At 37.7% G+C, this 12713-nt stretch overlaps 1 protein-coding gene across 1 annotated transcript in view; it reads left to right on the forward strand.

Annotated features, from left to right (window-relative positions):
- Nucleotides 1-12713, forward strand: part of LOC115209331 (solute carrier family 12 member 9-like) — a 55614-nt gene that overhangs the window by 24793 nt on the left and 18108 nt on the right. The window contains 3 exon segments of the mRNA XM_029777692.2: nucleotides 7172-7306; nucleotides 11520-11658; nucleotides 12468-12597. Coding sequence (XP_029633552.1) covers nucleotides 7172-7306; nucleotides 11520-11658; nucleotides 12468-12597 — 404 coding nt within the window.

Raw genomic sequence — 12713 nt, forward strand, 5'->3', positions numbered from 1 at the left:
TAGAAAATCAGCAGCCACAACCAACAACAACAACAGAATGAGCCACTCCTGGTTCCCAACACAATGGCTGACCCTGACATCGGTCAGGCACAACACAACAACAACAGCCACAGCAACAAGAACAACAACAGCCACTCCTCAACTCTAGCTTACTAGACGATTCACTAAATGCCAGTATCTTTTCACCGCTCTCACAGCAACCACCACAATTATCATCATCATCATCACCACCGCTGCCACCATCGTCTTCTATCACCAAAAATACCAACAGAAAACCAAATAAGAAACCATTGCCCTCTTCCCCCACATCACCACCTCAATACTACTGCAGTAACAAAAACTTAAAGAAACATAGGAAGCAGAATGCGCCCCCCACGGCACAAACAAGAAATCCCAAATATGCCGCTATTCACTGCGCCAGAGACTCTGCACAAATAGTGACTGCATCTTCACGCATCTACCCGGCACTAGACGCACTACTGGCCAAGGCCAAAGCACGCATCCCACAATAACATCAAACACCACCAAATAGTAAATCGAAATTCAAAACACACACAAACGGAGTCCCAAAATCTGCCGGTATTCCCAACGTGAGAGAACATGTCTACTGAGTGACTGTCCCTTCACTCATCTTCCAGGGACCCGACGCACAAACAGAAACGGGGCCTCAAGCCAACACACAAACCTGAATAACAATAAAAATAGAAACACACCATGCTGCAGTAATGCTGGTCCAGTCTTTTCAGGAAGACAAAACAACAACAACAACAAAAGTGGAAACTACAACCCTATCCAACAGTGCAACCACACCTCCAGCCAAAAACTGCTCCCTAAGCAGGAAAATTCTTTTTTAGCCATGTTGAACATGGCAAAAGAGATACACAAAAACATTCTAGCCATCACTCAACACCATCCTATGCTATTACCCCAGTGCACCAATTCCCCACATTGCTGCCACTAACACACACAAAAAATCCAAGCCCCCTGCAACAGTCAAAACCAGCCACTACACTAACCTCCACATTCCTACTCAATGCACAAGGTGTCAGCCCTTCCATCAATGCACAAAAATGGAAGGTCCAATTCATTGAAGACTGGGTTGGTAACCATTCACACCACATCCCTTTCTTCATTCTCACTGAGACCCACCTTGACAACTCCCACTTGGAAGCCGAAGTGAGAGTGAAGAATTTCACAACCATCCGCGCGGATCGTATCGGCAGGAGGAAGGGTGGAACTGCCATTTTCCTGCATGATTCATTTACGGCAGATGGAAATAGTATATTCTCCAACGGCTACTGTGAATCAGTCACCGTGCACAACAAAGCCAATGATCTGACAGTAATTGGGCTCTATAGGCCGCCCCAAACACCCATACTGTGCTTTAAGAATGCCTCAACAGCATTAAGTGCTTTATTCAACAGTGCCATTCTAGCAACATACTCATGATGGGAGACTTCAATCTACCCTGTGTTGACTGGACTACAAACTGTTTGAAACCAAGCACTCCCGCCTCAACCGCTGACAAAGAAGCAGCAGAGTCACTTTTCGACTTTACGAATGAGTTTTTCTTGTCCCAACTTGTCCTTGCACCAACAAGACATCAGAACATTTTGGACCTAGTGTTTAGTAACCACACTAACACTATACATAACGTTACAGTGGAAAAAACCCTTCTTTCAGACCATGACATGGTTCTCTGTAACATGAAATTCCACCAGCCGAAAGCTAATCCTAGTGACCTTCCTCCAGCCCACCCATTTGACAACATGGATCTCCATAAAGCCAACTGGGATGCAATCAGGAACGAGCTATCAAATGTTGACTGGTCCTTTACACATACACACATCTCCACCAACCATAAAACATCTTGGCAGATCTTTGTAGACACCGTCACAGACATATGTGCAAAACACTCCCCACCAAGACCTGTGAACAAAAAGTGCAGAATCCCCCAAACAGAAAAACCATTATCAGAAAAATAAAAAGAACAAACAAAAAAATTAACAAACTAAAGTACTGCCAACAGCAACACACACATTCGACGGCTATCGCACTGCTTGAATCCAAAAAATATAACCTCCAACAATGCATGAAGTCCTCATCAATAACCAAAGATCAGCTGAGGAGAAGTGGGCCATTGAAAAAATCAAACTCAACCCCAAGTGTTCTTTTCATTTGCGAGGAAACGCAGGGTCACTGTCTCCACTGTAGGCCCTCTAATTGACGAAACTGGCACTCTCCAAGATAATGCCAAATCCATGGCCGAGATACTGCAGAAACAAATACTGCTCTGTTTTCAGCAATCCTGATATGGCCGATCTGGGCTGTATCAGTGATGTCAACCCCAACACACTATATCGGACATAACGTTTAGTGCCCCTGATGTCTTAGCGGCGATAAACGAAAATAAACACAATTCAGCAGTAGGCCCCGATAGGTTCCCTGCTTGTGTCCTGAAGGTGTGTCGACACCAACTTGCATCTCCCCTTGCTAATCTGTGGAGAAGAAATCACTGGATGCTGGCTATATTCCAAAAAACCTTCTGTCCCAGTCTGTTGTCCCAGTTTTCAAAAAGGGAAACAAGTCCCTTGCAGTGAATTACCGTCCGATCTCACTCACCTCTCATATCATCAAGGTATTTGAGAGGGTGGTGAGATCTCAAATAACCCAATTTCTGGAAAGCAACAGACGGCTGATCTCCAACCAACATGGGTTCCGTAATGGAAGGGACTGCCTAATGCAGCTCCTGCATCACTTTGAGGACATTTTGAGAGCTTTGGAGAGGGCTCCAACACCGATGTCATCTACCTTGATTTCAGTAAGGCCTTCGACAGGGTCGATCACAAGATCCTATTGAAAAAACTATCCAACATTGGTGTCTCTGGAAAGTTACTGAAATGGATTAAGTGTTTCCTGACAGACAGATCTCAACATGTTGTAGTTGAAGGGGTAAAATCAAGCCCAGCCAAAGTCAGTAGTGGCGTTCCGCAAGGCACTGTGCTGGGCCCACTTCTTTTCATCATTTACATTAATGACATTAATGACATCATCAAGCACAGCAACATAAAAATCTTTGCAGATGACTCCAAGCTACAGAAGGTCATAAATGAGGCGAGTGACCGGACATGCCTTCAGTCAGATCTACTGGCTGTTATCCAATGGGCAGAAAAAAAAAAATATGCTGCTGAACGAGGATAAATTTGAGCTAATCCACTTTGGAAAAGAGGATGCCCTGAAACTCCCATACTCCCTTCCTTCAGGTGAAACTCTCTCGCGGCGTCCAACAACATCAGAGACTTGGGAGTAATTGTGGACAACAACGTAAGCTGGGCCACTCATATAAACACCAAAGTTGACATGGCCCGCAGAATGTGTTCCTGGATTCTCAGAACTTTCCAGTCGAGAGATATCCACACCATTATCCTTCTCTTCTCCACTTTTGCCCGACCCCACCTTGAATACTGTTGTCCACTGTGGTCTCCCCACACAATACAAGGTATCAAAAAAGTCGAAGCACCTCAAAGGGCAATCACAAAAAAGATAGATGGCATGACAGGCCTCGACTATTGGGGTCGACTAGAAAAGCTAAAACTCTATTCTCTCCAACGTCGTCGTGAGCGCTACATCATCTGCATGATGTGGAAAATATTCCATCAGCATTGCCCAAATGATGTTGGCATCACCTTTAAGGTACATCCAAGGCTTGGGCCCCGTGCCATCCGCCCCAAAACAAAAATCGCACTCTCATCTCATAACAACATACGGACAATTATTTCACCTCAATTGGCCCCGCTCTCTTTAACATTACACCAACACATTAAAACAGAAACTGACCCTATAGGGTTCAAGAAGTCTTTGGACAGATTCCTTCAAGAAATCCCGGATAAACCCCCTACACCCGGATATGTCTCTGTAAACAATAACTCTCTACTTGAGTGGGCCATAGTGCCCAAATTCTGACTTGAAAGACTTCACCAGGTGGTGCTATTAAGTAGACATGGCCTGGGCCAATAATGGCCGAAACCTATCAAAGTAATCAAAGTAATCAAAGTATATATATATATTATATTTATATATATATACATATATATATAATATATATATATATATATACTATATATATATATATATATATATTATATATATATATATATATATTTATATATTTATATATATATTATATATATATATATTTATAGATATACATATATATATATATATATATATATATGAAACTCCCATACTCTCTTCCTTCTGGAGAAATTCTCATGGCATCCAACAACATCAGAGACCTGGAGTAACAGTGGACAACAACATAAGCTGGGCTACACATATAAGCAGCAAAGTTGACATGGCCCGCAGAATGTGTTCCTGGATTCTCAGAACCTTCCAGTCGAGAGATTCCCACGCTATTATCCTTCTCTTCTCCACTTTTGCCCGACCCCACCTTGAATACTGCTGTCCACTGTGGTCTCCCTACACAAAACAAAATATTATGAGAATTGAAGCTCCCCAAAGGTCAATCACAAAAAAGATAGATGGCATGTCAGACCATGACTACTGGGGTAGACTAGAGAGCTGAAATTGTATTCCACTCCAACGACGCCGTGAACGCTACATTATCTGTATGATGTGGAAAATATTCCATCAGCACTGTCCGAATGATGTTGGCATCACCTTCAAAATGCATCCAAGGCTTGGACCACATGCCATCCGTCCACAACAAAAATCTAAATCGCATCACATAACGACAATACGGCACAACTATTTCACCTCAATTGGACCCGCTCTCTTCAACATTACACCAGGACACGTCAAAAAAGAAACTGACCACACAAAATTCAAGAAGTCTTTGGACAAATTCCTTCAAACAGTACCGGACAAACCACCCACACCCGGATATGTCTCCGCAAACATAACTCTCTGCTCGAATGGGCCTTGGTGCCCAAATCCTGAACTGAAAGACTTCGCCAGGTGGTGCTATTAAGCTAGACATGGCCTGGGCCAATACTGGCCAAAAACCTTTCTAAGTTATTCTAAGTTATTCTAAGTTATATATATATTTATATATATATATATATTTATATATATATATATATATATATATATATATTTATATATATATATAATATATATTATATTTTATATATATATATATATATATATATATATTATATATATATATATATATATAATGTAGGATAAAATTTTTCGAAAAAAATTCTATCAATGGCCATCATATTAAAAATACCTTTAAAGGTTAAATTTATAAACAATTTATAAGTAAGGACAAAAGAAAAAATTTCTAATGCCAAAATATGCTGAAAATAGATGTTATGTCTATTTTCGGCATATTTTGGCATTAGAAATTTTTTCTTTTACCCTTACTTATAAATTATATATATATATATATATATATATATAGCATGGCCACAGCTCATAAGCTGAAACTAGAATCAATCAATCAATCATATATATAAACACATATATATGTGTGTGTATATATATATATAAACATATATATATATATGTGTGTATATATATAAACACATATATATGTGTGTGATATATATATATATATATATATATATATATATATATATATGTATATATACACACACATACACATATATATATTATGTGCCGGTGGCACATAAAAAGCACCCACTACACTCTCTGAGTAGTTAGCATTAGGAAGGGCATCCAGCTGTAGAAACTTTGCCAGATCAGATTGAGTCTGCTGCAGCCTCTGGCTCACCAGTCCTCAGTCAAACTATCCAACCCATGCCTGTATGGAAAGCAGACATTATATGATGATGATGATGATGATATATACATATAACCAAACACAACTTGATTTATGTTGGTTGGACAACAGAACAATTAAACAAAATGTGCAATGGATACATGTATGATGTCAGGCAGAAAAGTAGTAGTTTGACAGAACTCCCTGAACATTTTACATCAGATGGCTGCAGTTTTGAGAAAGTACACATTCTCACAATATGTGCATCTCTGATCAAAAGCAGAAGTAGTGGGGGAGCATCATAGCCGTGTGTTGAGAGGGATTCTTTGGGGTTTGAATAATTCACCTCTGGAAACATGGGTGTTTTGTTCAACATTCTTAAACAACCCTTATTCAGAGACCTTTTGAGCAGGATGAGTTACTCAACCAGAAGAAAATTCTAACTGGGCTCCACCTGCAAGGTCATGTGCTGTTTATCTTGGTATGAGATCACCATGTTGTGCACATATGGTTGTGAAGCCTGGTGTACCCTTATCAGACAGGTAATCATGATGGGTATACTGGGCTTCGTATATTTTACCCCAGTGTCACTTTGATGGCATGCACTGATCTCTCACTCAACAATAATAATAATAATAATAATGATAATAATAATAATAATAATAATAATAATAATGTGTCTATACTCACACACACACACACACACACACGCACACTATTCATAATAGGCTTCTAGGCTTCCATGCAATTTCCATCTACCAAATTCCACTCATCGCACATTGTTCAACTTAAGACTAATGTAGAAGACACTTGCCCAATGTACCTGTAGCGGGACTGGACTCAGAACATGTAATTTATGTAGCAAACTCTCTAACCATAAATTTACACCTGCATTCATTCATTCTTAACTACAAAACTACTTGTGTATTCATATAACACCTTTCTTCCACCCCTTTGATTTACTCTGTCATTTTTACTTTGTGTAATTTGGATGTATTAATATAAATATCTATATATTTATACTTAAAAACTCATTTTTGAAAGCTTCCTTTTGCTTTCTCTCAGTTTGTATGTATGCAAACCCTGTATTTCATATATATTTCATATATACATACCCTGTATTTCATATATATTTCATATATACCCTGTATTTCATATATTTCATATATACATACCCTGTATTTCATATCCAGGCTATTATATTTACTATATATAATTTGCTTATCCACATAACTGCCTTCATATTTGCTCAGCTTGATCATTCTTATAGCCGCTCTTTACCCCATGGAGTTGATCCCCTGTAAAGACATCAGAGTTTAAATTTGAATCATTTGAGTGCTACTAAGTGTCTTCTATACTGAGAATCTCAGGGTTTCATCTGTTGATTATATATATATATTATATATATATATTTCTTTCCAGGTTTTGCTATTGGACAAGCTGGAATTCTTGTGATACTTGGCCAATTTGTCATTGCATATGTGATATTGCTGCTAACCGTTCTCTCCATTTGTGCAATCTCTACCAATGGACTTGTTGAAGGCGGAGGAGCCTATTGTATCCTTTTACACAATTCAAAATATATTCCATGTTTGTTTGTTTTTTTGTTTGTTTTTTTGTGCATATATATATTTACTAGCAAGCTTGCATGCTATGCTGGAGAAACATTTACAGAATTGATTTGCTTCTGGCTGCCTGAAAATGGCAAATGAAGATACACCCAGAAAAATTGGCAATGCATGGATTTATGCATGTTTTTGTTAAATGTGACTCTCATATTATCAACAGAGTGAAATATCACCTTTTGGTAAATGAATTAACATCCTAGTGCTGCAGCATGTATTGTGTAGTCGTTATATTTCATGCATTTGACACAATCCAATTTATAGAAATATATAAATAAGTCATAAATAAATAACATATGATGGATGATGTAACAATGTAACATAGAACAGTCAATAAAAGAAATACTAAATTATATATTTGCTTAATCTCTTGTTGAGTGAAGTGATGCAGTAGAAGTAAGATAGGCTCATAAGCAAGTGGTTGTAGAATGAAACTACACTCTGCAATGGAATGGATACTATTTTTGATATTTATACATCACAACTGAGTTGTCTTATAATATACCAACCATATACATATATACCTACAGGAGTTGATACAAATTGTATCATGCAATAGAAATTTATATAGGGTCAAAGGGTCACCAACAGACTAGATTACACCAAAACCTTAGTATTAGGTTGTCAAGTATGAAATTTATAGTAAGGTATATGGTAAACTTTGACAGCTGCTCATTTTGTGTCATTATTATATTTTGACAATCTTTATTTCTTGTTAGAAAGCTGACACATCTATTTCTTTATTCTAACTCATTTTGCGCTTTATAAAGTATTTATAATTCCGTTTTTTGCTATTTTTGTTTAGAGATGGATAAGTTTTGAAATATGAGTTCTTTCTTGGAAATACAGATAGCTCAGAATATTAATGGAGTATTTCATTCTAATGTTATTACACAACAGCAGTATCAAATTGGTTTGCAAAATTTCGTTCTGGTAACTTTGACCCCACAAATGAGCAACGCGGTTGACCAGAAACAATGGTGTATAATGACAAACTGAAAGCCACCGTCGTGTCACATCCATCTCAAAGTGCCTGTGAATTTTTGTTGTTGTTTGGTGTTAGCAAGCAAATAATATTGACTCACCTAGTTAAGTGAAAAAGTTGGATAAGTGGGTTCGACATGAACTCAATGAAAATCAGAAACAGCAACGTTTGGAAACCTGCATTATGCTACTTTTACGTCACAAAAATGAATCATTTTTAATCTAATTGTAACATGATGAGAAATGGATTCAATACAACAACTGTAAATGTTCAGAACAATGGTTGGACAACGAGTCATTAAAACCGTCCAAAATACAAAATTCATCAAAAGAAGCTGATGGTATATGTTTGGTGGTCTGGTGCAGGTGTGATCCATTATGATTTCATTAAACCTGGTTAATCAATCATGCCCAAAGTATACTGCAGCCAACTGGACCAAATGATGCAGAAACTTACAAAAAAAAAACAGCCAAGATTAGTCAACAGATCCACTCCTATTTTATTGCAAGACAACACCAGACCACACATCGTAAAATTGACTTTGGTGAAACTACAGGAATTGGAGCTGGAAGTTCTCTATCATCCACCATACTTGCCTGATCTTGCCTCCACTGACTACCACTTCTTCCAGAATTCGGATAAGTTTTTGATAGGAAAAAATTTAAATTCCAATGATGCTGTTAACCAGGCCTTCCAAGATTTTATTGACTCTAGATTGCCAGGCTTTTACAGTTCCGGGCTGGACAAAACTACCACTGAAATAGCAAAAGTGTTGACAATATGGGTGCATACTTTGATGAATAAAACTATTCCTTGTATTTATAAAACAAATTTCATACTTGACAACCTAACAGCATAGTGGGCAGAGATAACAGCAGCAACAGGACTTTTAGTATATAGGCTATGTAAATTTATCTCACTCACAGATGTTTGAATATACTTAATTAGTAGTTATATTGAATACTTTTAATTAGTAGTTGTATTGAATATACTTAATTAGCAGTTATATACTTATTAATAATTATATTAAAATGCTTGTATTACGTTTGAGAAGTCAAGGAATTGAAATAGGTGCTTTTCAAGTATCTTCATCAACATAAATGATTAAGTGAAATAGTTATAATCTATGATCAAATTTTTTGTATTTTCTGGTATACAAGATAAATTTCTTAGACCAAAATTTACAATAGTAGATTGATTTATACACCAAGATGGCTTTAGAGGACCAAAAATTTCATGAGAAATGCAGTACAGTTTGTAAAGATAATGACAATGTTTGAATGTTTACACTACATATTTACACTTTACGCTATATCAACTTGTGTGTCAGAAAATATCATGTGAGTCATTATCAGCTTATCTTCCACACCCTATTGCTCAATGTATATTATGTACTGACTTCAAGAGGAAATGTGAAATAACCTAGCAGACTCCACTTCTAATATCATCTACCATAAAGCGCTCCATAGTAATGTTTTTTTATTTTATTTTTTTTATTTAGCTGTCTTCTGTGAGGAAACAAATACCTATAGGTTGTTTATTCATTAGAAATATAGGCTGTCTAATCATTAGAAATATAGACTGTCTACATTAGGAATATATAAGCTATTCAACATTAGAAATATAGACTATCAACTCAGAAATATAGGCTGACTACTCACTTGCTAGAAAAAAAATATGCTGCTTCCTTAATAGCTGGCAGTCTCATTAAAAATATAGTGATGGAAGACTTAAAGACAAATTAGTTACAATATTGAACTAGCTGAGCAAGTATCTACAAACTCCTTTGCTAATTCACAGACAAAGGATACAGATCATGGTACTATAAACAAGTGACTTGCTGAAGCCCTTTACTCCCTATGGAGCATGGGCCATAAACAACTTTTCTCCACTCTTGTAGACTGAGCAGTTTTATTTCTGCTTCTCTCCAGTTGAATCCTCGCTCCATGGAGGCATGTGGCTAAGTGGTTAGGGGTGTTGGGCTCATGATCATAAGATTGTGGTTTCAATTCCTGGACCAGGTGACATGTTGTGTTCTTGAGCAAAACACTCCCTTTTACATTGTTTCAGTCAACTCAACTGGCAAAAATGAGTAATCCTGCAACGGACTGGTATCCTGTCCAGGTGGAGAATATATATGCAATGGAAACCAGGAAACCAGCCTTTATGAAATAGTATGACTTGAAGAGGAAACTTTACCTTTTATGATCCTTGCTTCTTGTTGCAGCTTCCTTTTGGATTTTGTTGTACTACAACATGTGTTTCCCTGAAAGAAGGCCTTCCTCTCTCAGGTCTTGTTAGTTTTGAATTGTCATTGAAGCTTCTGTAATTGTGCTTTTTTCTAGGGTGGCATGTTAGTCCTATACAAACCAATTTCTACCAATGGGAAAAGGTGGTTCATATTAGTCAGGTGTGTAACCTTTAGTTTATCCAGCATGAGAAGCTCTGCCAGGGGCTTATATTAGGCGGCGAGCTGGCAGAAACGGTAGCATGCCAGGCGAAATGCGAAGCCGTATTTCGTCTGCCATTGCGTTCTAAGTTCAAATTCTGCCGAGGTCAACTTTGCCTTTCATCCTTTCGGGGTTGATAAATTAAGTACCAGTTATGCACTTGGGTCGATGTAATCAACTAAATCCCTTTGTCTGTCCTTGTTTGTCCCCTCTGTGTTTAGCCCCTTGTGGGTAGTAAAGAAATATATATTCCACTGGCAGAGCTCCCAGGGTCATTGAAATACACAATCCACCACACCTTACCTTGTGATGGACAAATGACTGGACAACACTTATATGTCCAGTTGATACTCTACATAAGAAACTCGATGTATTGTTTAGCTCCAGGTCAATCCCAACCAAGCAGATCTATGATCAAAGGCACTCCAGTCACGATCACCCAGTCTTTTTAGAAGTATCCAGGACTACATTATCCAATATACCCTTACTTTTTATAAAACAGTAAAGTGTTAATCAAGGGAAACTTTACTGTTATTTCTAGCAGGTCAAGACGTTTCCTTGTTTGCTCACACTGACTGGAGTTTGCTCTTGCTTTTGTAACTATTTTGTACCAAACAACTAAAATAGAACTCCCTTACCATGTTGTTACTAGGTTAGTCCATTACTCTGTCAATTTGTTGCTACACATTTACTTAACTATAATTGCTCAGATATGATAAGTCGAGCTCTGGGACCAGAATTTGGTGGAAGTATTGGATTCCTGTTTTTTGTAGCCAATGTCTTCTCTTGTTCTCTTTACACCTCTGCTATTGTAGAAGGTTTGATTCAGAACTTTGGACCAAGTGGTAAGTACTTATTTATACTTTTCCTTTCAAATGCATGCAGGTATGCATGTGTGTGTGAGTGTGGTGTGTGTGTGTGCATGCTTTGCATATATATATATATATATATATATATATATATATATATATTTATATACACACACACATGTACATTATCCAGTGTGATAGTGTTTTCCCACTGATCCTATATTAGTCTTGTACATATTTTAAAATTCAATATTACAAAAAGAAGAAACCAAAAAATTCTCTGTGCGTGAGTGTGAAAGGTACTTTGTGTAGCTGAAATGAAAACCTTTTCCAACTTCATATTTAGGAGCTCAGAGACGACAGCTTTTGCCTTGGTAAACTTGGGTAAACCTGCATATATCCTCAGTCTGAGTTCAAAGTCAGCCAAGGCCGATTTTGCCTTGAATCCTCTCAGGATTGATGAAATAAGTACCACTTGAACACTGAGATCAATGTAATCAATTTACCGGCTCCCCGAAATTGCTGGCCTTGTGCCAAAATTTAAAACCAATATTTGCGGTATTAGTAAGGCAGGGCGCTGTCAGAATCGTTAGCACACCAGGCAAACTGCTTAGCAGCATTTTGTCCATCTTTATATTCTGAGTTCAAATTCCACCGAGGTCAACTTTACCTTTCACTCTCTCAATGTTGGTAAAATAAGTACCAGTTGAACACTGGGATCCGTGTAATTGATTTATATGCTCCTTAAAATTGCAGGCCTTGTGCCACAATTTGACAGCAATAATTGTGGTATTATTCCCATATTTTGGTTATTTATATCTGCAGGTACATTCACATCTAACTCTACAGTATATCTGCCATACGATGAAACCAACATTGGTATGATTATATGTATGCCACCATCTGCCTCGTTCTTTGCCTTGCTATTTGCTTTGTTGGAGGAGCCATGTTCGCTCGGTTTTCTGCCTTCATTTTACTTGTAAGTATCTGTCTATTCTTCCTTTTTCTTTCATCTTTTTTTTTTTTACTTGCTTCAAGGAGTGCGATAGGCCCTTTGTCATCAGCAGAGGTAGGAGCTCTCTGAACTTTGCCCAG

This window comes from Octopus sinensis, linkage group LG3, assembly GCF_006345805.1.
Source record: "Octopus sinensis linkage group LG3, ASM634580v1, whole genome shotgun sequence".
Classification (NCBI taxonomy): domain Eukaryota; kingdom Metazoa; phylum Mollusca; class Cephalopoda; order Octopoda; family Octopodidae; genus Octopus; species Octopus sinensis.